Here is a 27,093-nt window from a genome sequence, read left to right on the forward strand (position 1 = left end):
GATCCCAAATGTCCGTGTGATCAAACAATTCACGTTCAAGAAAGTGAATACACCCTGTGATCGCAAATAACCTAATCAGGCAATGAAACGGCGGTGAACGCCTGAACGGGAAATTTTATTTTAAAAGATAAGTATGCAAACAAGGTCACTTTATGACCAATTATTAGCCTTGTGTCGTGGCCCCCTTCAAACAGCTCCTTGGCCCCTTAGGGGGCCACCGGCCCCCGGTTGAGTCTCACTGATATACCTTTGTTCAGCTCTGCCGGAATGCTAGTTTATTGTAAATGTCACAAACCAACATAATTATGACAGATATTTAAAAGCCATTCAATGTTATGCATGCTGCTTGGTGGACTAATGGCATACCTTGGATTAAACAATGTCCTTCAAATTTGGCTTGTATGCCGTTGTAGCCAAGATAGGAGTGAGTGAAGGATAAGAGTAAAGATGTGGCAACGCCATCTAGTTTCAGTTGAACATTCATAAAATCACACTTTCCAGTTTTTTATTTACCAAATAAATGAAGGTCCAAAAATATTCATCAAAATTTTTCCACGAAACAACTGAATAAATCAAATTTTGATTGAAAAATATTATGGTTTTACTGTGATACGGCATAAATGAGATTCATATTGTATTGCAGAGATTCCAAAAGGAGGCGCTTCCGAAGTATTCTTACCAAGATGACACACAACCTTAACCTGGTACACATACTATGATCAGGTTGTGCGACATCTTGGTACATATACTTCGGGAGCACCCAAAAGAATACTTTTCCTCCTACCTAGTGGTTGCAAATAGTCATTCCAGTGGTGTTTAAGTGTTATCAAGATTGGTAAATTCCAAATCCCATTCTATTAAAACAATTCATGCCTAATAAATTGAAAACACCCCATAAAATAAGGAAACCTGTTTTTCTAAGGAAAAAGTAAAATGAGTTTTGCCACTAGCATTGTGGCCCGCCATTAACTGTGGTAGTTATACATTTGAAGTCGTCGTTTTCATTTATGGCAGGAATTACTTGAAGACCTATAGTGAGGGAGATGGACCTTAGGAAAGGGCATTGTTCGATATTTGTTCGATATGTTCACTGAAGCGTGAAGAAATTAAAATGCCAACAAAATATATTAAAGATAAACAATAAAAGTCTGATTATGAGAAAATATAGAAAAACATTAAAATCACAAAAAAAAATTACAGTATCTGTTAGCAACTTTATAAGACATTGATAAAGGGCAGCATGAAATATTTTGATTTGTTCATCGGAGCTTAAAAAATTACAGGATCTGATGCGTATGATTGCATGCAGACTTATTAGGAATCAATAAACTGAATAATATTGTAGAGCAGGGGTTCTTAAACGTTTAGGGCTGTTGATCCCCTTTCAGAGGCTTCTAACACTCCCAGTTTATCATTCTAGTGCTATTTATAGCGTTATTACGATTGGTAGAATTTCATGTTCAAATAAAACACGCTAAACAAAGTTATAACGCCATGTGAAATAATTTTATCAAGCATGGAACCTAGGAAAACGGGAAGTTTTTTTTGTAATAAGATAGTAAATCAGTTTTGCGCCTAACATTGTGGCGCCCTCAACTGGTCTGGGTGGCTCCGGCTTGGAATCGCTGCTGTAGAGTTTAGTTATACATTTGAATGTGGCGATTTATTTGACAAGAAATGAAAACACCAACAAAATATATTAAAAATAAACATTAAAAGTCAAATTATGGTAAAAGAAAGAAAAACATCAGAAAATTCACCTAAAAATACAATATTTTCTAGCAGAATTAGAAGACAATGAGAAAGAGGGCAGAATAACATTTTTTGATAGGTTCAAAATAGCGTAGAAAAGTTACATGACCTAATTAATGTGTATGCTTGCCTAGAGCTGTGGTAGAATACATCGAAAAATACTGTAAAGTTTAGTTATACTTTTGAAGTCTGCGATTTATTTAATAGGACTATACTATACTGAGGGACATGAACATTTAGAAAGCGAGCAGCATAAAGCTTTGCGATATATTCACCAAAGCGTGAAACAATGAAAATGCCAACAAAATATATTAAAATAAACTATTAAAGTCTGATCATGAGAAAATATAGGAAAACGTCAGAAAAACACAATTTTTTTTAGCAAAAGTATGAGACACTGAGAAAGGGCAGCATGCGTATGATTGAAGCCAATACATTGAAGAATAGAGTTTTGCCGTACCTTGAGTCGGCAATTTATTTGACAGCATTAATTACCTAAAGACCTATAGTGACAGCAGGGAGAAATGGCAGCAGGAGCATGTCAACAAAATATATTAAAAATGAACAATAAAAGTTTGATTATGAGAAAATACAGAAAATTAACCAGAAAAATATTCAAGAACAATGACATTTTCAGACTTTGAGAAAGTGGACTGCATGAAATGATTTGATTCGTTTGTATACCCGACACAGACTGATAACTGAATAAGAAGTAGCCATGTGAGTAAGCCATTCTCATTTACCCCCTCCAAGATAAATTCAAATATTGTAACTCTAAAAGGTTGATAAAGTAACCAGCGTAAGTTCTTTACACAAAGTAGAGTGAAATTGAAAAAAAAAGTTTGATTCCTAAATATATGGAAGAAAAAATTATGAACATGTACAGTTCTCGACGAAAACTTTAACATTTATGAGACATTACTTTAGTCCACGCGACACCAAATTTACCTCGTTGGCTGCCGGTCATGACATGGCTAAGTATATTAATGCTTCAGCAAAAAGATCTATATTGCCCGTCCACTTTAACAAAATTACACAATCTTATGCACCCTCTGTGAGGAATGCCCAAGTTGTCAATATGGCTGTTCACTAGCAATCACTAAAAACCATGTGGTGACTATTAAAAAATAACATAACCGGGGGTGAAAAATGAGCGCCAAGAAATGAAGAGAAATTTTGGTTAGGGTTGAAATATTAAAAAACTCAAAAGTAACAAAATATTTCACTCAATATCAATAAAAAATAAAAATTTGATTATGTGTAACAAAACAAATACAACTCAATAAAAGTTAATTCGAACCAGGGCTGGGAAGTCAAGAGTTTGATGTATTTTTGCTGGTATTAGAGACGCAGCCGTGCGTTGAAATTATCCGAGTGAGAATTTCAGAATCGAAAGCTGAGAATTTATATTTCTAGCTGAGTTCGAGTCAAATTGTTCAGTCAAATTTTTCTGTTCAATCAAATTTGAATTCAGAATCCTACTCAAATATTTCTGATATCTGTTTTTGAACGATACGATAGGACTACAGGTTACTTTGTGATGAAACAACAAGAGAACAATGACCAATTGTGAGGGCACGGAGGTTGTGTAGACTATGTTTGCTGAATAGAACAATTGATTGCCAAAAAAAATTTCAAATCTATTTTTTTTCAAATCAAATTCAGAATCTAATTGGCGAATACGCATGACGGAGTCGGTCAAGCAAGATGGAATAAAAAGTGTTCTGCTCTGAATAAAACAGCAAAATCTTTGGTGAAATACCAGACCAAATAAAAGTAATTGCTTTTCAACGATTTCAACCACACCGTAAATTACTTAACAGTCAGTCGGTCTAGCAGGATAGAATAAAAGATTTTTTTGTTTTAAATAAAGAAGCAAAGTTTTAATGGAATATCGGGACAAATAGGAAGTTGAAAAAATAAATTGCCGTTCGGCAGCTCCAACCATCTTAAAGTACTTAAAATTTGAAAAGCATTACTTGAAGCAATATTTATCAAGACAACTTTATTTGATAGAACCAAAGATTACATATTGTGATTAAATACAAAGAAATCAATGCTCGAATACATGAACACAAAAGTGGACTTATCGAAAGATGAGCTTGCTTAAAGACTAGACGACAACCTAATCGTGATTTGAGCCCTTGGATTTAAAATTCTGAAACTAACATCCCTAGCCCGAAGTCACAATAACAGCGATTTCAATAAAGAAAAAAAATCAAAATTTGTCCGATTAATAGAAAAATAGTAAAAAAGATGAATCACTAAGTTCACTTCAAAATCAATCCTCGAAAAATTTTCATCGATCATTGATAATCACTAAAACAGACTTTAGATAACGATTTTTATTTCGAGAAGTCCGTGGTTTGAATATACAGCAGTGCTGAGGGGTTGGGGCATATTTTATAGTCAGATCTAACTGGAAATCTGTATTCTAAGAATCGAAGTGCTGGAATTTTCAAGTGAAATATTAAAATACTCGCAAATAGCAGTTTTCTGATCTAATGTGTATGCTTGTCCAAAGACTTGTTAGACGCCAATACATCGAAGAATATTGTAGAAGTGGTTCCCAACCATTTGGGGCTTGTGACCTCATTCCAGTGTTATTTTGATTGGTAGATTCCACTATGTTTACATATTTCATGCAATCTTATCAAGCAAGGAAACACAGGTGTTACTTTTGTAAAGGGGAAAATAAGATGAGCTTAGCGGCTGGCATTATAGACTTAAAGGGCAATGGACTCCCGGTTTTGAACCACTGCTGTAGAGTTTAGTTATACATCTGAAGACGGTGTTTTATTTAATAAATGAATTACTTGAAGACTTATAGTGAGGGAGATGGACCTTAAGAAATGGCAGCATGAATTTTTTTGATATGTTCACTGGAGCGTGAAACAATGAAAATGTTAACAAAATATATTAAAAATAAACAATAAAAATCTGATTATGAGAAATAAAGAAAACATCAAAAACATTAGCAAAGACATTGAGGCTTTTAACACTCCCCCCAGCTTATCATTCTAGTGGTATTTTAGTGTTATTACCATCGGTAGAATCCGAATCTCATTATGTTCAAGCAATACATGCTCAACAAAGTGAAAACACTCTGTGAAATAACCTTATCAAGCAATGAAACTAGAAAGAACTGGGAGTACTTCTTTCAGTTTTGCACCCAACATTGTGAATGTGGCCCCATCCAACTGATTTGGGTGGCCCCCAGCTTGGAACCATTGCTGTAGATAGAGTTTAGGTATAAATTCGAAGTTTAATTTACGGCAGGAATTACTTAAGACCTACACTGAGGGAGATAGACTTTGAGAAAGGGCAGCATAAATTTATGTGTTCACTGGAGCGTTAAACAATGAAAATGTCAACAAAATATATTAAAAATAAGCAATAAAAATCTGATTATGAGAAAATATAGAAAAACTTCAAAAAAAAAACATAACAATAAGGCATTGAGGAAGGCATTTATTCGAATTGTTCACTTAAGCAAGAAATAATGCATGACGGCATAAAGTGCATTCATATGGAATGAAAAATCATTTGGTTGTTTGTATGCGAGTAGAGTACAATTGAGATAAAAGAGCCTGATTACAGATGAACATATTCTGTTCTCAATGATAAATTTAACATTTATTTGGTTCACGCGACGCCAAATTTGAAAATCAATTGTTACCGATATTTGATAAGGCCAACATTAAAACTAACAAAAATAATTTACCAAAACATCTTTATAGCCCGGTCCCTTTAACAAAATTACACAATCTTATGTACCCTCTAGTGACAAACTGTGACTCAGAGAATTGCTCAAGTTGTCTATATCAGGGGTGCACAACACGGGCCACGCGTGCCAAATTTGGCACGCCATACGCTCAAACATGGCACGCGAACTGTTTTGTGAAAAAAAAAAATTATCCATGATATACATTAAAATATCACGTTTATATCAAAATCAGCAGTTTTTCAGTAGATCAAATTGTTTCAATAAATAGATATTCGTTATTATGTAATATTATTGAAATTTGTTTGTTTTATGGGAGGTAATGTCCAATACCAATGATTGTGCGCGGCACGCGACAAGATTATTTTGAAAAATTTGGCACGTGTCCTCATTTGAGTTGTGCACCCCTGGTCTATATGACTGTTCATCAGCAATCACTGAAATCCATGTGGTGGGGCAACTATTGAAAATTAGCATAACCGGGGGTGAAAAACGAGCCTAAAGAAATCTGGAGAAATTTTAGTTACGGTTGAAATATTAAAGAAGAGCTCAAAATGAACAAAATATTTCACTTAATATCAATAAAAATATGTGAAATAACACAAATACACTAAATAAATGTTGAACCAGGGCTGTGAAGTTAAGAGTTTGATGTTTATTCGTCGGTATTAGAGACGCAGTCATGCGTTAAAATTATTTGGAGTGTGAATTTCAGAGTCTAAAGTTGAGAATTGAAATTTCTAGCTGAGTTCGAGTCGGATTGTTCAGCCAAAGCCTTGCTAGAGTCAAAAATTTTGCCGATCAGGTTGAGAGAATGTTATTTCAGTTATTTAGAATCGAATGGAATTTTTCACTGAGTTTACAGCACACGGAATTAGGTGCACGCAGAAAAAAAACACAAAAATCTGGCAAGAATACAAAAACATGTGAAAATATAGAAAATGCAAATCGTTAGGTTATTTTAAGTTTCATTCTATTAAAATCTCAGTCAGGTATTGTTTGGTCATGGTTGAATTATTCTGGAAATCACAGGGTTTAAATGAACAGTATATTTCACACAATATCAATAAAAAATTTTAATGTGATTACATGAAATAAAACAATAAATACACGCCTCCCTGTATTTTTTTTCAAATAAATTTACTTAAAACGGGGTTTCGAAAATTACTGAATTCCATAGAAATAGTTTTCTAAAGGATGAATTCTCAAATACATGGATGCAAAAAAATATGTTAAGAGCCTAATTACGCATGAACATATCCTGTTCTCCATGATAACTTTAACATTTATGAGACATTTATTTTGTCTATGCGACGCCAAATCCACCTTGTTGGCTGCCGGACATGGAGCCTAATTACGCATGAACATATCCTGTTCTCCATGATAACTTTAACATTTATGAGACATTTATTTTGTCTATGCGACGCCAAATCCACCTTGTTGGCTGCCGGACATGACTTGCACAAGCTAATTGCTTTGCTTCAGATAACTGCTGAGACCAACATTAAAACTAATAAAAACTATCTATATGGCCCTGTCCCTTTAAAAAAACTACACAATCTTATGCACCCTCTAGTGACAGACTGTGCTCATAGGAAATGGCTGTTCATCAGCAATCACTGAAAACAATGTGGTGGGGCAACTATTAGAAATTTGCATAACTTGGGGCTGAAAAATGAGCCTGAAGAAATCTGGAAAAGTTTTGGTTACAGTTGAAATATTCAAGAAGAGCCCAAAATGAAAAAACTATTTCACTCAATATCAATAAAAATATGTGAAATAACATAAATACACTCAATAAAAAGCAAACAGGGCTGTGAAGTCAAGAGTTTGATGTTTATTGCTGAGACGCATTAGAGACGCGACCCTGCGTTAAAATTAACCGAGTCAGAATTTCAAAGTCTAAAATTAAGAATTGAAATTTCTAGCTGAGATCGAGTCGGATTGTTCAGCCAAAGTCTTGCCAGAGTCGAAAGCTTAACCGACCAGGTCGAGAGAATGTTATTTAGTTATTCAGAATCGAAAGGAACTTTTCACAAGTTCACAGATCACGGAGATGCATGCACGCAGAAATAAATAACAATAATCAGCAGCAATACAAGAGGTTTGAAAATATAAAAAATGTAAATCGTAATATTATTTAAAGTTTCATTCTACTAAAATCTCAAAGTCAGTTAGTGTTTGGTCATGGTTGAAATATTCTGTAAATTACAGAGCTCAAAATGAACAATATATTTCACAAAATATCAATAAAAAATTGAAAATGCGATTACATGAAATAAAACAAGAACAACACTACTCTCTGTATTTTTTTTTTAATTTTTTTTTTTGAATAAATCTATTTAAAACAGTTTTTTTTTTGAAATTACTGAATTCTACAAGAAAAAAAGTTTTCTGCCTCATTAGATCTGAACTTATTCTACGTCAGTGATTCCCAACCTTGGGGTCGCGACCCATAAGGGGTTGTTTTGTACTATCTCCTAGAATAATAATCTTAATATTATTTCGTTCGTAGGACTGGTTTTATCTACATTTTGTAAATATTGTGAAAGGGGGCATATATTAGAAATTATTCAGAAGGTGTGGCTCAAAAAAGGTTGGGAATCACCATTTTATGCAGTTTCATCATAAACAGATGGGGTAACGGCTGCCGTATCATCATATATGGGCGAGGCAGTAATATTTTCTGGCGGGACAAAACCGGGCTCGTCATAAACGCTTTCGTGACTTGGATTTTGATGAGAAGTGTCAGGGTTTGAGGATACAGTAGGAAGATTTGTTTGGGGGTTGGGTGGGTTTCTGCGTGATGTCACCCTTGCGTTATCACACATGGGAGGGGCAGGTATGTTTTCTGGGGGTGTGTCTGAATTTGTTCTGTCATCAGAACTCTTAACTTGACAAGAAATGCTAGAATTTAAGCGGATCATAAGTGAAACCTGTACTTCAGAATTTGGAAGCGGCGTGAACTGAAGGTTGGGTGTGGCTGTGGAAGTTGGCACGCCAACATTCTCATGCATGGAGATAGGCGGGGCAGTAATATTTTCTGGTGGGGCGTAATCGGGCTCGGTATAAACACTTTCGACGCTTGGTTTTTGACAGGAAGTGCCGGGGTTTGAGGGGACAGGGGGATCCATAGGCAGATTAGCTTGAGGGTTGGGTGGGGATCTTGAAGGCAGCACACTATCATACATGGGAGGGGGTATAGGAGGAGGAGTAATATCCTCTGGGACAATATAATCAGGATCTTGTGGATCAGCGTATGCTTCCTCTATACTCGGTATTTGAACAGATACGTTGGGGTTTGGCATGGGTGAGAGATAACCTTCCTCATCTACCGGTTCGTGAATCTCTTCGTACACACGAGTTGGGGTCGACATTGCAATATTTACTTCCTGGGCTTGTTGTCTGTGAAAAAGACAAGTCGTTAGTTGGAAATTGGAGGGAAGGGAGAATTTATTTATTTTTGGGGGGAGAGGGGGTCGAACTTTGGGATTCGAATCCTCCTTTGGTATTCTATTTTGCACATCCCTAGGTCGAAGTTATAAAAAAATTCATTTCACCTGTTTTTCCAATAAATTGCGGCTGCAATCACTAACAATACTGCTATCACACATCCAACTATTATCAAAATCGTTGTGAGAGAGTTATTGCTGGAGTCTGAATCAGTGGAGATGGGGTTAGAGGTCGTCTGATTGGGTTTGTTTGTCCGGGTAGATGGTGTATTGGTAGTTTGGATGGGTTTGTTAGCCTGGGTAGATGGCGCATTAGTAGTTTGGCTGGGTTTGTTTGCCTGGGTAGTTGGTGCATTGGTAGTTTGGCTGGGTTTGTTTGCCTGGGTAGTTGGTGCATCAGTAGTTTGGCTGGGTATGTATGCCTGGGTAGTTGGTGCATCAGTAGTTTGGCTGGGTTTGTTTGCCTGGGTAGTTGGTGCAATATGATTGGTTGGACGTAGGGGTGTGGTCACTGATTGGCTGGAAGTCTGTAGGGGTGTGGTAGTTGGTGGTTCAATTCTTTTTCCTGAAATATAGGATGAAAATATATTATTTGACTAGTTCTCACATATCGGCCGATGAACACACACAAATGGAGCCAAATAAATAAACACGATAGCTTTGCAAGAGTTAGTATGTTCAAATTCTTTCTCATTTACTTCTATAAAATATTCAGAGCAGTGAGTCAAGTTTGCCAGGATTTCACGGAAGTCGGAGGTAGGAATTCCAAACGCTCGATTGTGAAGAAATCAGAATTGTATAAAAACTCAGAAATGAATGATGAGGATTCCTAAAGGGGGATTGATTTTACTGAAAGTTCTCATAAGGAGGTCTGCATTTTAACAAATTTGATTTTCTTGCAAGTTTTCCAGACTCCACACCGAGAATGATGACTGTCACGTATGCATTAGGAATGGACAAAAACAAATAACATATATTTTTAAGTAGCATTTCAAATATTGAACATATTCTGACGAAAGCCTATAAGTGCTCAACACAAATCACATTGAGATGAGACTTATTTTATAAATTCGAAAAAGTCGTGATGAAGTGAGAAGTAAACTGGCGATATTCGGATCCTTTCACAGAAGGAGGAACTAATCAGTACTTAGAGCCTCATTCAGAGAGATTTTGCAAACTCCAGATAAGAAATAGTTTCACCTGTTTTACAATCGAAGTATCCGTAAGTCAATTTGAATTGATATTCAGAAGGCTGGCATCTGTACCAAACCCATATCTTTTCTACATACAACCAGTTTACAGTCATACATGTTGTATTCAATGCATTCAAGCAATTACCAGGTCTGCTGTATATCCAACATCTCTGCTCAGTGTTGGGTGTAAATGTGAGGGTGGATAGGTCAACATCTGTAAAAAAGTATGTTGAGATAAATAAACTGACCATAGATGGCATTATAAGTTACATCTACTCTGTTTTATATTCAGCTTGCGATTTATAGAATCATTTAGACAAATCAGTTTTATTATAATAGCTGAGCAATTATTTCTATGAACAAGGCCATTCATCTTGTGCCATACAAAATTCAGCAATTATAATTACAGAATTATCTTAACAGTCACTGGTCAACATATAACAATTTGAAGCCATAATCTACAACCAAATGTTTCTTGTGTCCAGAGTAAGCTATTAGTTTGTTATTGAACTTCAATAAACCTTTTATACCTTATCTTTGTCATTTGCCAAGTTTAATCTTTCGTCATGTTCATTTCACATATTTATACCAAACGTTTTAATTTTGGCAATTTTTCCGAATTCCCTCATTTCATACCAAGGCTCATTAACTTATGTCATAATGCGTATTGTTGTCATGACTGAGCTCGGAACAAACTATCTTATCTAACACCAAACCCCCATTGAGATCTGGGAAGGTCATATGCTAACTTATGTTATGAAATACTTACATCTATATTCATATCTGAGGCCATAAATTACAATATCGAAAATTCCTCCCGAGTGTAATGTTGGCGTGAAATCCAATCTGAACATTGTCTGATCCATTTGGGGAGAAGAAACAAAAAAATATTCACACATTTCCTCCCAATCACATTCATTTTTATTTGTTACAGACTGAATTTCTCCTTTCAAGTCAGATATCTCCGATCCACAACCTTGCATGTTCACCCATGAGATTCCTGAAATTAACAGAATGAGAGTCAAGTTGTTCTTGGAATAACCGGTAAGAGAATTTCAAAAAGAAAGATCATTTTGAGAGATTTTGAATTTATATATTTTGCCGGATGAGAACAGAGCAGGCCTAAGTCACAATTTTAAGTTTTGAGAAAAACTCAAAAAAACAGTTTGGAATTTTTTCATTTTTGAATTTCTAGATATTCACACTTAGTAAAGACCTCAGCTGCGGTGATTTTAATTTGGAGAGTATATTTTCGTAATCAATATCTTTTGACACTTCCTTTCTGGTTTTTTACCCCCCATAAATGACTTTGGCCTATTCTGTTTTCAACAACTTACAAATTTTTTTGTATGGGATGCAAGGTAAAACAAGGTGTCTTAGGCCTAAGTTGCACTGAACAAATTCTTAATAAAGATGTAAATTTCAGACATTGTATTTCTAGTTTCCATGCCGTTCATATTGGAACTTGGGCCTAGTTTGTCCTTAACTTCTACAAAATATTATAGTCCCAAGTCCAGCTAAAATTTTGATTATTGAGAAATTCAGGATTTCAAGACCACCACCTTGTAGAGAGCATGGCTCAAAACCCTAAAATATTGAAAGAAGTGAATTTCCCAAAAATGTGACTTGGGGCCCCTTCTGTTCTCATCCGGCGATTTATTCTGTTCGAATTCTTTATTCTATTTTGCAAAACTCCAAATAAGATATAGTTTCACCTGTTTTGCAATCGAAGTATTCGTAAGTGAATTTGAATTGATATTCAGAAGGCCGGCATTTGTACAAAACACTTATCACTTGTACATTGGGGCTATGCACAGTCATGCATGTTGTATTTACTCCGTCAAAGCAACTACGAGATCCGCTGAATATCCAACATTTCTGCTCAGTGTTGGGTGTAAATGTGAGAATGGATGGGCTAAAGTATTCATTCCCTGTAATAAAGTATGTTGAGATAAATAAACTGACCATAGATGGCGTTATAGGTTAGAACTATTGTGTTTTACATACGATTAATAGACCGATTAATAGACCTTCTAATTATAACTCATCGATGGTGGCCCATCGCTGTCACGCGTAAAATTGAAAAAAAAATGAAAAAAAAATAAAAAAAACTTAAAATAAAAGTAAAATAAAAAAATAGTTGTGAAAGAACATAAAAAAAAATAAAAATGAAATGCGAAAAAAAATTAAAACGAAAATAAAATAAAAACGGAATAAAAAAGCGCAAAAAAAAAATTGGAAAAAAAAAAAACGTGAATAAAAAAAAAATTGAAAGGTTGCAACGATGGGCCGCCTCGTGGCTATCGTTGTCACGCGTTTTTATTTTAGAGAAAATTTGCTTCTGCTTGGGACCAACGATGTCATGCATAATCCTACGCGCACAAACAGTGTTCCCTGGGTTTCTAACTCACTACTGATTTTCTTGAGCAATATTCAATAAATTTAAAACGAAAATGTTCTATAAATTCTCCATGCTACAAGTTCAACTAGAAGTAATACATTTATAACAATGATAAGAGAATATAGATTTGAGTACGAAAATTTGTGAAATTTGTTTTTACGTGTAGAAGATAATTGAATTGGAGAATGCTGCTCAACTGCCCGGACACTCTTGCAACACCGGTACCGTCTGTACCCATGCAATCACTCATGAAACGAATGGGATAGGATAGGATTTACATATTTATCCCGGGGGAGAGGAAAGCCGACAAGACGGCTTATCCATATGGCGAACCACGGCCTCTCGTCCGGTTACCAGTCTCAGTCGGGTATGGGATTAGTTATATTGTTTGTTTTCGGAAGCATGGACTTGGTAGTGGAGGAAGCCGTAACCGACCAGCGGTTACGTGAACCACCCAACGACGGCGAGGGGTCCAGCAATCCTCTCGCACATAACCATCCCTGCATGGGATTCAAACCTGCGAACCCACGCAGAGTAATTAGAGGTGCGGTGGCGAGCGTATTCCTAACGCTTAGCCCGCTGAGCCACACCGTCGCGCACAGACTCGATTAAGAGAAAAGGACTGTGTGCATAAAGTAGCCTAGTTAGACCCGTCCGTCGGCTCTAGTCACTACTGTCTGATCGAACAACCACGAGGCTGGAAGGCAGTTATGGTTCACCTGATTTCAATGAAACGTGCATGTCGGCATGTGCATACGGTATGGCATACCGTACAGCCAGGGGCGGATTAAGCACATTTGGTGCCCTAAGCACTGGAGACTTTGGTTCCCCCCTATGTGCAATTTAATAATAAAAACAATAAACCACACAGGGTGTTATCCATTAAAAAAATCACAACCAACAGTAAATAAAACAACCTTTACGAACATTTTTAGATTTTTTAACTGGTATATATAGCCGATATATATAGCTATCGGCCGTTTACTGCCGATATGATATATCGGTAAACACACAATATCGGGCCGATATATCGGTAGAGCTCTAATCCTGGGGGGGGGGGGGGGGGGGGGTGCGCGTGTGACAATAATGATTCATGCCTCCAGTCTCAACGTGAATCGAAATACCAAATGATACAAGTCACAACTGTAGTTTGAAATTCTACCGTTTTCTAGTAGTCTACCTCAGAGTATTTCAAGGCTGCTAGGTTGAAGGACCGCAAAAACTTTTGAGGAGGTCTCTCGGGCCGCAAGTCGAGGAAAACCCAAAAGTGATCGAAATATCGCGAGCTTACTTACTTTAAATTTAATAAACAACAAGAGTTTACCGTTCTAACCGACTATTGTTATGTTGCATGGGTGACGTTCTTTTAAAGAAGATATATAAAGCCTTAAGGAAAATTAATTTCTTTATGTCACCTTTCTTGTGACACATTTTATTACGAATTGTTATATTTGAGTAATTTAAAAACTTGCAGCGTGAGCAAGCTTAGTGCCATCGTCAAATACCAACCAAGTCCGTCTAAGTTCGTATTCCGGGAACTAGCTAAAAAAAAATGGATTGGGCGGCTTTAAGTCGGCTCTGCGTTTCGTCACTACTGTCACATGGCCTACGCTTGAAAACTGAGAAGTGTTTTTACTAAAATAAAGTCACAGAGCGTTAAAAAAAGGGTTTGAATCTCGGGTTACCAATCCTAGTTGGAATAGGTAAAAAGAAGTCAAAATCATTCTTCTATTAGATACAAATATACGCTAAAATTGTTCTGTGAGCCGCACGGAATGTATCAGCATGATAGGGTTTGGTCCACCCTGGTCTACCTTATCAAAAAAATCCCGACTTCGCTGACCACAAGATCGTTGAAATGCGATCGTGCAACCGTCACATAGTGTAAATAGTTCATTGGTCCAATTGTTGAAGAAAAAAGAACTTTTTTTTAAACAAAAATGCAGCAACAAGGAGAATACTTGAAAGAAAAAACAACAACAATTTAAGAAAACGACTCATAGGCCCATTTCGTGTCCAATGAGTAAGTTTCAACGTTTATTTTTATTGGACCTTTCCCCGACCTTAGACCCCCGAAAAATTCTTCCTATACTTTACAGTTGCAAAACTTTCGGGCCTCATTTTAAGAGTGGTTTCGCGAGTTGGTGCCTGTAAAATGAGATATGTGTTTCAAACCATCATTATGATTCATCGCATAAAACAACCTGTTTTTTAAAAGTACTGGTAAAGAATTTTATCCTAGTCTATCACAGCTATTTATACACCATTTTTTTTTACTGCAATTAAATTAAAACTCCTAGGAAGACAGAGTGATCATTGAATTATCTGCTTTATATTTAAATTTCCGAAACACAACTGAAAACTAACGAATAGAGTTCAAAAATGCGATAATGTTTATGACCACGCCTGAAAATCTGTCTAAGTGAGAAAAGTGTCTGAGCGGATGCGGAAAGGGTGCATTGTTACGTCACTTTTTGCCTCTTGCTGATTGGCCAAAGTCACGATGTAAACAAGGATGCTCGGGGAAAGGTCCATAAAGAAGATTAACATGATACTTGAAGACGAAAAATAAGCGAACATTTTGAAGTTTTAGTCGTCTGGTGAACTCGTAATATTTTAATAAACACCGATAAACTATATAAAATTCTGCTCTGAAATTTCTGTGGTGCCCCTCTTTGCTTGGTGCCCTAAGCACGTGCTCATATTGTTTAATGGGTAATCCGCCGCTGCGTACAGCCGTAACGTACCTATCCAGACGAATGATAAATCACGCGGGCTCAACCATTTATTTCAATCCATTCCTCGATTCACCATATTCTACTAGACTAGGGGTGGGCAACTTCTCCAGTCGGCGGGCCGGATGTGGGAAAATGAAGTCCTCGGTGGGCCGGATTATAACATGAATAGTATTCAATATCTTAATCACATATTTATTAACTATTGCAAGAAAGAAAGTTATAAATCGTGTTTAAAGTAAAGTTTAAACTTTAAAAAAATAGAGACCAAAAAACACATAATGAATTTATCATAATGTACTAAAAGTGTAATAATGTAATATCAAAAGACTGATGTACAGTCAGCGGGCCGGTTAAAATCTTGTCGCGGGCCGGACGCGGCCCGCGGGCTGTATTTTGCCCACCCCTGTACTAGACTATCCGTATCTCCCACTCGTTTCATGAGTGACTGTATGCTGGGTACCGGGTACGATCAGACGGTATCGGTATCGCACGAGAGACTGCGGCCAACTGAGCATTTAAGCAGCATTCTCCAATTCAATTACCTTCTACACGTAAAAACAAATTTTTCGAATTTTCGTATTCAATTCTATATTCTCTTATCAATATTTTAAATATATATATTACTTCTAGTTGAACTTGTATCATGGAGAATTTATAGAACATTTGCATATTAAATTTACTGAATATTGCTGAAGAAAATCAGTAATGAGTTAGAAACCCAGGAAACACCGTTTGTGCGCGTAGGATTATGCTTGACAACGTTGGTCCCAAGCCAAAGCAAAATTTTTCAAAATAAAAGCGTGTGACAACGATGGGCCACCTTTTTGTTTTATTTTCATTCACGTTTTTTTTTTTTTTTTTTAATTTGGTTTTTGCTTTTTTTTATTTCGTTTTAATTTTTTTATTTTTTTTTTAATATTACGCGTGACAACAATGGGCCATCATACTCATTTTTGCCACCTCAAAGTTTAAAGTCTGTTGAAGTCTGTTTTATCGTGTTTATTTCACATTATATTCCATGGCACTACATTTGACAGACGTTTTAATTTTGGTAATGTTCCTGAATTCCCTCGTTTCATACCAACTTAACTTACTGGTATGTCATGATGCGTATTGTTGTCATTTTTTGTGCCATGACTGAGTTTGAGACCAATTGGCTTATCTGACATCAAAACCCCATTGAAGTCTAGGAAGGTTATGCACTAACTTATGTTAGAAAATACTTACATGAATAAACTGCTGCTTTAATACTAATGTTACGCGTGACAACAATGGGCCACCATACTCATCTTTGCCACCTCAAAGTTTAAAGTCTGTTGAAGTCTGTTTCATCGTGTTTATTTCTCATTATATTCCATGGCACTACATTTGACAGACGTTTTAATTTTGGTAATGTTCCTGTTAATATTACGCGTGACAACAATGGGCCACCATACTCATCTTTGCCACCTCAAAGTTTAAAGTCTGTTTCATCGTGTTTATTTCACATTATATTCCATGGCACTACATTTGACAGACGTTATAATTTTGGTAAGGTTCCTGTTAATATTACGCGTGACAACAATGGGCCACCATACTCATCTTTGCCACCTCAAAGTTTGAAGTCTGTTGAAGTCTGTTTCATCGTGTTTATTTCACATATATTCCATGGCACTACATTTGACAGACGTTTTAATTTTGGTAATGTTCCTGAATTCCCTCGTTTCATACCAACTTAACTTACTGGTATGTCATGATGCGTATCGTTGTCATTTTTTGTGCCATGACTGAGTTTGAGACCAATTGGCTTATCTGACATCAAAACCCCATTGAAGTCTAGGAAGGTTTATGCACTAACTTATGTTAGAAAAAACTTACTTCGAGAATTGAAGCCCACAATACTAATATTGAAACTTCCTCCTGCAAGAAACATGGCTGTGAAATCCAATCTTAACATCGCCTGATTCATTTTACGAGGAAAATAGATCGGAGGTTTACAGTAGCTACTACTCGGATCACATTCACTTTCATTTGCTGGGGACTTGATTTCTCCTTTCAAGTCATTTATGGAAATTCTACTACAACTCTTCCCGTTCACCCATGAGATTCCTGAAATTAACGGAATGAGAGTCAAGTTGTTCTTGGAATAACCGGTAGGAGAATTTCAAAAGGAAAGATCATTCAGAGAGATTTTGAATTTGTATCTCATTCGAATTCTTCTACAAGTAAGGAAATAGGTTCAGAATTAGGTTACAGAATTAAAGATAAATTTTATGGAATTTTGAAGAATTTTGAAAACTGAAAATTTATAGTCTCTTAGACATCTTCCCAAATGAATTGAAATATATTGAAAATTGTAAATTAAATTGGTCTAGAAATCCAGTAGTTGGCGCCATGCAAAAAATGGATACTCCCGTAGTCCCATTACACAACTTGATGTATAGTAGGCAAACAAAATTAGTTACCTCCATACTTACATACTTCTGCAGCAAAAAAAATGTTTTAACAAAACCAAGAAAAATCTATGAACAGCATGAACTTAGAAAAGATCCATATGTACATGTGAAAGAAAAGTTGGCAAGATGACTTGATAATATGGCAAACCACGTACTCTAGTCCAGTCAATAATCAACTAATTACGGATCAAAAAAATTTTCTATTTATACAACGCTTGGTCGCGCATTTCGCTCCAATCAAAAATTTGCCATTGACATGTAAAAATAGCTACATAGTTTGGTTAAAAATACACAGACATTAAAGACATGGCATAGTGAGATTAGGATAAATTCACTGAGACTTTTTTAACTGAAACACTTCAAATACTCATGTAGTACTGTAATTAACTAATTGTTGGCTAATGACAGACAGAGTTGATTTTTAGTATTACTCTACTTCAGTGTCACATAAAAAATTGAAAATTTTGGCGAAATATTCATATATTTCACTTCTTGTCCAGTAAAATAGGGAATTTCCTATTTATCCCTGGGAAGAGAAAGTTGGTTGAGATGACCTAATAAAATGGCAAACTTCGGCCTCTAGTCCAATCACTAATCAACTAGTTACAGAATGGAGGGAGGGAAGATCTTTTTTTATACAGGAATGTCTAAAACAGCCTAAAATAGATGTGAATCAATGATCCGCGGTACAGGGATCGAGATTGCCGCTAAATTCATCGCTATTGCAATCTCTGGCGTACTTTGACACCTCTGGGTCTAAAATTCGTCTCCCAACAGGCAGACAGGCATGGTGCCAGTCAGAAAATCGTGGCCTTTTCGTAAACCGTCAGCCCAAATTTTTAATTGTTAAGTTTTATTGTCAACCACGTTTTTAATTTTACCATAGGCCAAATTTCTTGGAAACCATCCTTCTCAATAGATTGTTAACTCAAAACTTTGAGCCTCAAAAGATGTCATGATAAGCCAGTTGTGCAAGTTGATGCATAAAGTAAATCCATCAAAAAATTTTTATTATTAATTTCACCTTCCAATTTCTTTGTGTTCAGCGAGGTGAGATAAAAAACGTAGGCGTTCCGTGACAAAAATGTTTGAGAATTGCTGGCTTAAATATTCAGAAAATCGAATAAAATTTTTATGGCTTTTATCAACTTCTTTTGCACAGAACAAGGATTTATACAAGTGGTCACTGATATTTAAAAATATGTACGATGCTATTACTTTATCAGTGGTTCGAAACAAAATCATAATGTCTCGCTGAACTATCTCATTGTTTACATCCTCACCCAAGATTTTAAGTCAAACCAGAAAGATTTCTTCCGTGCCAAAACCTACTAGATATGGTGGTCAAGTGCAGTTTTAAGTATTCTGTGGCGTTTACAGCTGCCGCAAAACCATGGCGGTATTTCCATACCATGGCCGGTACGGCCAAACCTATGGCGACTGACTTTTTAGCTGCCACAAGCCAATGTCGAGCTGTCTTTACCGCGGCAGCAAATTGAAAACCAATGGCAGGTAAAATTTTGCTGCCGTAACTGCGGCAGGTGGGCCGTAAAGACAGGGCTGTCCCTTGTGGTGACAAATATTGAGTAAGTTGGAACGTTCGTCTTATAGATACAGTTTTGATGGATTTAGGGTTAGGGTTTAAATAGATATAATTCCGCATGATCAATTGAAATCTGGTACATTAATTAGTGAATATACCGTTAATACTAATTACTGAATAGCGCTATAAAACCATGGCAACAGCTACCGCGGTTCGTTCGTGGCAGGAGCTGCCATGAAGTGGTAAGAACTGCGCCTCTCAGTGGTTCCCCAATGGTGGTGCCCGCCCTACAAGGTGGTAGGGATGTGACGAGTCCGGCATTACAGAGGATCGACGAATCGAAGACTCGAATCACATCCCCCGAGTCCGTGACGTCACGATGCAAAAGCATAAAAACACGTTTTTGACCGTGATCGTGCGCTCACAAACATACGTTGTAGCTCATATTTTTTGCCTAATGGTTCCGCAGATAGCTGTTTAATCAATTTAAAAATATTTTTTTTCTCTTTTTTGGCGACCGTAATACGAACGTAAACGTTCTGGGCGGCTATTCAGAAGTTCTTACATGTCAATATGAAAAGCTTTTGACTACAATGCTTTCCCATAATTGCAGATACTTCTAGCCGTAAATTTACCATGTCACGTGCGCAAATGGTAGAGAAATGCCACTGGTCGTCAATACAATGTGGCGCATCTGCTTGCAATTTAGTAGGTCAAGTAAGCAGGCCTCCCCAACCCCAACCTTTTCCCTCTCGTGGGCCACTTTCACATAAGGAAATTCATTGCGGGCCGCAAACGTTTGTACCAAACTTTAATACCAACTAAGTCCTGATTTCGTTAGAATTTATGTAATACATGAAAGGCAAGATTATTAACATAAATTAATAATTATTTACTGCATGGTTACTCATTAGTGCTGGCGAAATATTCGAATATGAAGGCGAATATTAGAACAGCACTGCAATATTCGAATATCTGGTAACACAAGGCGTGGACATGACACTCGCGGGCCGCTGAATCAAAAAATCAATCATTACGCATCGCACTTGTGATTTTATGACGACCCCACGAGAATCTGCACAGAGTTACTAACAAACAAAGCCGTAAAAATAGAGTCTTATATTTGAGTCATGGTGTTTAATTATTTATTTATTTTCAGTGACTATGATATTGTCTCAATGAGCGTAATGTGCGCCAATGTCGCAGGAACATCAAGTTTTGGCCGTTTCGTGAAATTTGAAACATCAATACAAGTATTTAATGAAAAAAACATTGCAATATATTTTGGACGAATATACCGTAAATACTAATTTGAATATGTAGAATTGTCAATTTTATCAGAATTATTGACGGATACGCAGTGGCGTTATTTCCGGCATTTTTTAACGCAAACAGATAACATGAACAAAAATACAAACATAAAAAGAAAAACAAGTCCCGGAGCCGCAGCAGCAAAGGTTATTGTTGACTATTTATTTTACGTTGGAGATAAAGATGATCAAAGCCTACACAGAAAAAGCAATCAGAATAAAACTAATTTGAAAACTTAGGTTCCAAATTCATTCCTATCATTGCGCTCAGCGTTCGTCGCCTATGATCGCACAACATCTTTCAAGATCGTCAAACAGAACGCACAGTTCTGCGGAAAAAAAAACGAACGTCGATGTCCACCAGGGCATAAGACTTGATATATAAAATGTAATAACAAGAATCGGCATCCGGATGTAGATAGATGACGGGAATATTCACATCAAAACCACGAAACATACTCAAGCCTATTTATAACATAGTAAAAAATTGAAAAGTCTGCTTACAAAATCTATTTGGCGGGCCGCAAAAAACAGTCAGGCGGGCCGCGGGTTGGGCACCCTGTATGTAAAGGTTCTGAAACACTATACTTTCCATTGCTCCCTTTTTAAGGAAAAGATTGCACGACATAAACTCGATTTGAAAGAGGTATTGATTAGATTCCCCATTGGGTTGATTCAGAGAATGTTTATTTTTACGCGAATCAAAAACTCAGATATATTGCGCTAACATATTTTATTGTATACAACATGTATACCAAAAAGAATAGATAATTTGAAGGCAACTGGCGCAGATCATTAAACGATCAACAATTTTCAACTTGCGTTGTATTATCTGGATATCTGTTGTCGATTTTATTAGGAGTGTTTATAATGCACACGAGGGATATTGTTACAGATCTAACCTTGAATTTTAACTAGTTAAGGCATGTAGTGAGATTTATAGAGGCAAAAGTACAAATATAGGCGTAAATTAGTAAAAACAGAATTGATTATAGACTCGGCAAAAATGATGTGGCCTCCAAATCGAATCCGAGTCCAAAAAATGCCTGGATCGACTCGAATCCGAGTCCGGATCCGAATCCTATCTAGTTATAAATTCAGATCGCCTCCCATTCTAGAAAATCAGTAAAACGTCAATTTATAGCTGATGACATCTATTAGTTAGCATTTATTACAACTTCCAGCTTTAATTGTCAATATTTTTGTGAGATTCTATGAAGATTCTATGAATAAAATTACAGAAAAATGTTGTTTCTTCAATTTGCCTATCTTTATTGTGGCTATAGGCATCCTGCAGAGAGGGATATACCACAGAAGAAAAACTAGACTTGATAGAGAAAAAGTAACATATTTTCCGGAATCAGCGCCCTCAAATTTGCTAAAAAGGGTTAAAACATCTTAGGCACCATGAAAAAAAAATTTTTGTCGGCTAATGTTATTTTGCATGATTTTTGTGCAAAAACAGTTTCCTGCTGCTCCAGCCAGCTTCGATGATTTTTCTATTTTCTTCCACATTTCATCCTACTTTTTCCGTTGAGCCCTCGCTGAAATTATATCTTCTCCTCTCACTTCTATATCTTTAACTAATAGGGCTGGGTTTATTTTCCATTTTTAACTTCTTGCAACTTGGCTGCTGTTTCTATTTTCAGTAAATTTCAATCCACATAATTTTTCTATTTCATTTCTCATCTCTATTTTATATTCCCTTGACTTTTGTTTTCTATTCTCATTGAATCTTAATTTTGCCTCTGGCCTTTTATTTCATTTTGCTTTTTCATAAATTCCTTTTTCCTTGGGCCCCTCGCTGAATTTTTATTATTTAGTTTCACGAATACTATTTCTACTCGCCTTTACGAATCGCGTTTATTTCTTCATTTTTGTTTTCGCTCCTTGGTCCAGTATCTTTTTAATTTTTATTGCTGCCCCAACCAGCCTACCTAACAACCTACAACTCAGGCCAGTGTGGTTCAAACTATACAATTCCACTCCCACTTTTTTTTCGCAATTTTTTCCCATTATTTATTGCTCCGTATTTTCGTTGAGGCTTTTTTGGCTTCTTTCTATTTTATAAGACTTTTTGGGGGCTTTTTTACATTCGTAATTTTCACTCTTGCCAGTTGCTCGTTTTTGCGTTATCTGAATGTAACATTTTTCCCCCACTATATCGCTCCGCTTTTTTTCATGAGGGGTTCGAAATATTTTCCCACTTTTTCGTTCAGGCTTTTTTGGCTTCTAGCTAATTTTATTAACTCTCGCTTCTCCCGCTTCATTCGTTTTGGAGTTCCTTCTTTTATATATATATTTTTGGGCCTTTTTTCATTTGTGATTTTCACTCTCGTCTTATCTGACCACTGATTTATTTTCGTTCACTCACATGCTGGCTTTCTCCTCTCGCCCTGCCCTTTGAGGGTTGTTGTTGTTAGGGCTTGCTTACTTACCCCTTTGGTGCCCAAAATACCTGCATTCTTAACCTGTTTTTGGTGTTTCTCTTTCATTCTTAATATTCACTCTTGCACGTTATCTTAGCCTCGCTGATCTCACTCTCACTTGTCTACTCGCTTCATTTTTACTCCGCCCTGATCACTTGGTCTTCCCCGCTGGTCCTTGCAGGCTTCTATCACTTTCCCATCTCTCCCACCTGCCCCTTCTCCTCGACCGTCTGCCCAGACTGCTGGTCAAGACCTATGACTCAATCTACCATGTGGGTTCGAACCACGGTCCTAATGTTTGACCATGCTTCTACGCTTCCCCTGAGCTACCGCTACTGGTGAGGATAAGCTGTTGATTAGAATCCTACTTAATTAACGACGTCACGTTGGCAGCCTATGACGAGGCTAATTACTCCCGGAAAATTACATTGAACACGCTTCGTTGATTCGAAACAGGTGTATTCATACTTCAATTAAAAGCGTTCATCTGGGACTATCGTGTGCGCTGCTTTAAATATTTAATGTGTGAATATCCATTTTAAATTTGTTGTTTATTTCAGTTTAGTTTTTAATGAAAATACGAAGATAATTTAAATTAGTGAATGTGCAAACCAAATTTCTGACTGTCAGTGAAGGAATACTAATTTGATCCTTTCTGTCTCTCGCGCTAACTGGCCATCGAATCTCTGGTTCAAATTTCTGAATTTATAAAACATCTCAAATCAAAATTGGCGCGACGTTATGCCCTGTTTTAAATAGAAATGATATCATACACGCTGAAAAAATAAAAAAAATTTGTCTGAAGAGCCCTGCGACAGGTAAAACGTGCTACCCCAGGAACTAAAGATGAAATGTAGTGAACTGCGCGTGCTTTCTGCAAGTTGCCAGACAGTAACAAAATACAACTAGTGGTCAATATATACAGGTAAACTACTTCACCACAAAAGGAAAATTCACAATTTGAGCAGAGTATTTTAATCATTCGTTAAAAATATTTGAAACGCCAATCTTCATAAAATACATAAAAGGTTCAACCCACCTCCAATAAGGAGTAGAACTCCAATCCACTGAATGGTCATTGAATAATTTCGTTTTGAAAATGTAGAAATTCTGAGAGAATAAATACACGTCCACTGCGCCCAAGGTACTCGCTGTATATAACATTGTGAATAGTAGATGCATTGAAGCCAGGCCTGTAAATCACAAAAATATCTTAAGAATAAGTGACATCATTTCCTTGACGCAAAGAAACCATTGTTCCAAATTTTTGCAAAATCAGACAAAATTTCCCTTCAACTAAAAACCGAAACCGAAAGTGTTTTTTGTTTAACTGATATCATGTGTGGGCGACACAAAAAAAAACAGTTTTATGTCCAAACCATGCTTGATTGAATACAGATAGAATCCCACTTTAATCCTATATTGGACGATTTCCCATTTGCTACTATCATTCATTGATGCGTGACTAGCCAGAATAATCCTTTGCTAATAGTTGAGTGCCAGTGCTGCCATTTCTCAGTTGGATTGTTGAATTCAAATTCCATTCAAATGGTTCTAAGGGAAATGCTCAAAGCAGGGACTCGCATATAAACAGAGGGGAATGATGTTTGGGCGATGTTGAAAGCAACCACTGAGGTGCCAAGAGTTACTGGGACTCTGAAGAATTATAACATAGGATTTGGGATAGTTAGGATTTTCATAAATATCCCTGGAGAAAGAAAAGCTGATGAGACGACCTAATTGTACATAGATATACCCATGTATGCCAGTCTGGATTTCATGGCCTTTTTGAACGAGAAATCGGGCGTGCAATCAGAAATTCCCGCGTGCAAATAAGAATTCCTGGCGTGCAATTATAGCTCACGACGTGCAAAACAACTGCACTCGCGTGCAACTGACTTTGACATCAGATACCTCTCAATACATCCGCGTAAAATTACCGGTATCGGATAAAAAATACGTTGAATCCGAGAAAAAATGGACGTTTGACCTTTGACCCCAAACATTATTTCTACAGTTTGTCGCTAATTTTGAGAGTGTTTGTGCGACTTTGGATACCGGTACTGTTCAGTACATCCGCGTAAAATTATTGGATAAAAAATACGTTGAACCAGAGCAAAATGGACATACTTTGTCATTAATTTTGGTAGTGTTTTTACGTAGAATTATTGGATAAAAAATACGTCAAATTAGAGCAAAATGGACGTTTGACTTTGACCCCAAACATTATTTTCATACTTTGTCACTAATTTTGGGAGTGTTTGAGCAACTTTAGATACCGGTACTGTTCAGTACATTCGTGTAAAATTATTGTATGAAAAATACGCTGAATCAGAGCCGTACTTGGCCATTGGTGCGGAGGCGATCTTTTCGTCCATAACTATTCTCACGGGATTCCTATTTCCTATCATTCAACACGATATGGACCTTTCCCCGAGCATCGACTTCCTTGTTTACTTCGTGACATTGGCCAATCAGCAAGATGCAAAAAAGGACGTAACAATGAGAGGAATTTTTCGCGGGTCAAAGGTTGGGGAAAGGTTCATGGTCTTTTTGCTTCGCAATATTTCGATCAGACCAAATCTTGCAAGCTGGTATTTGTCGACAATTGTGGAGGTATAATATTTTAGCATCTTTATATTACTGGATTATTGATTTTAAAACCATTTAAACCGATTTACATTGGTGAGCAATTGCAAATTTTCGGCGTGCAAAATTGATTTCGCTCGCGTGCATTTTTGCGGAGCGCTAGCGCCCTCGGGCGTGCACCTGCCATGGAATCCAGTCTGGCATGTATGTGTGTAATTAGTGTCAGATGTGGTCACTGAAGCCTGACTGGTCAGAATAATCTCATATAAACAAGCAAGCTTCAATGCTGCTACTTTTGTCTTTCTTGGTTTAAAGATTAAATCTGGGCCGAATGCGAAATGATAATAAACAGGATATAAATTACAGAATTATTGGTTGGGCATTTAACAGCTCACATCGCTATAAAGGTTAAATAGCAATTCCCGTTTCTAAATTTCCCTTTCATTATGATATTCTACTTACCAAGATCAGGATACAGCGTTGATAGTTCTGATATAAATCCCATTGATGACCACATACTGTGACTAGAGTCACTACTCCCACTAGTATGGATCGAATATATTTCGAGTAAGGTTTACAACACCTGGGGAAAACATTCTGAAAATAAAAAAATGTCTATTTAAATTTTTTACAAAGCATTGTTGTGACTCACAACTGTCAGACTGTAGATTCTGATAAAGGAATTCAAAGGGAATTACTTGGAGATTGAAGTCTGATTTGTGGAATACTCTCAAACTCGGGGTCCTATACGCTATACAGATCGAGCGACATTGTCTCGTTTTATAGAAACCCATTTTATCGGTGATCAGACACCCCTCCTTTGGAAGACATCTGGACATTATTGTCCCGCAATATCGGTAAAAGTACAATATAATGAAGTTGCGCGAAATACTACAAAAAAGCGTAAACTAATAACGTCAACATTGAATTCCTTGGGAAAAAATAATCCGATTTATCAAAAGAACATTTTTTTTACTGTTGCATTCACGAGTTTTTAACAAAAAAAGGGTAATTTTGGTCACGTGACGGCCGCGATTAATTCAGATTTTTATTGAGACAAGCATGGCTTAATATGACGCATCTGACGTGGTGCCAGACGCCACCAAAGTTACCCCAGCCCACACTCGCTCAGCCTGATGTCAACGGGTTAACCAACTATTTTACTGCCATTATAAACGTTATTATATAAAAACTTGGTAGCTCTGACAATATAGAGACCATATCTGATATACACAACGCAAATACAATACCAAGCACGGCCCAGTTACCCACCTAGGTAAAGCTAGCGGCCACTTCCAGCGGACAGTTACCAATTTTTCCAAATTTGAACCCGCCATGTTCCACGACAGTTGTCGCGAATTCAGTAATCAGTAATCAGTAATTTATTTTATCACCAAGAAATACACACTGTACATACAGAACGAGATAAGAAAAGAGAGGAAAATAATGCATTTCAGGGTGAAAGGGGACGCGATAAACCAGCATTGGTTATCGAGCAACGACACCTATGAATAGTCTAACATTGGG

The 27,093-nt window shown here is 36.8% G+C and overlaps 1 protein-coding gene across 2 annotated transcripts; it reads right to left on the reverse strand.

Annotated features, from left to right (window-relative positions):
• Positions 1 to 323: 323 nt before the first annotated feature.
• Positions 324 to 26,184, reverse strand: LOC120335736 (uncharacterized). Of its 2 annotated transcripts, none has more exons than XM_078119440.1 (8): positions 26,029 to 26,184; positions 24,017 to 24,170; positions 17,118 to 17,348; positions 11,837 to 12,052; positions 10,891 to 11,121; positions 10,267 to 10,335; positions 9,037 to 9,493; positions 324 to 8,881 (listed from the first exon to the last, which is right to left on the reverse strand). In XM_078119440.1, exons 2-8 carry the CDS (start codon positions 24,054 to 24,056, stop codon positions 8,089 to 8,091), a joined length of 2,037 nt encoding a protein of 678 aa, XP_077975566.1. In that variant the 5' UTR covers positions 24,057 to 24,170; positions 26,029 to 26,184; the 3' UTR covers positions 324 to 8,088. The 2 variants fall into 2 exon arrangements, with proteins under 2 accessions (XP_077975566.1, XP_077975561.1); XM_078119435.1 differs by having other exon boundaries at positions 10,129 to 10,335.
• Between the last annotated feature and the right edge of the window lie 909 nt (positions 26,185 to 27,093).

This window comes from Styela clava, chromosome 2, assembly GCF_964204865.1.
Source record: "Styela clava chromosome 2, kaStyClav1.hap1.2, whole genome shotgun sequence".
NCBI lineage: Eukaryota > Metazoa > Chordata > Ascidiacea > Stolidobranchia > Styelidae > Styela > Styela clava.

What these genes read in the sequence shown, in the direction of transcription:
- LOC120335736 (XM_078119435.1), bottom strand. Translation starts at nt 24,056, where the DNA reads ATGACCATTCAGTGGATTGGAGTTCTACTCCTTATTGGAG. An exon ending in TGTGGGCTTCAATTCTCGAA is followed by an intron (nt 12,053 to 17,117) that starts GTAAGTTTTTTC and finishes ACTTTATTACAG; the next exon opens with GGAATGAATACTTTAGCCCA. An exon ending in ATACTTCGATTGTAAAACAG is followed by an intron (nt 9,494 to 10,128) that starts GTGAAACTATTT and finishes CCTATATTTCAG; the next exon opens with GAAAAAGAATTGAACCACCA.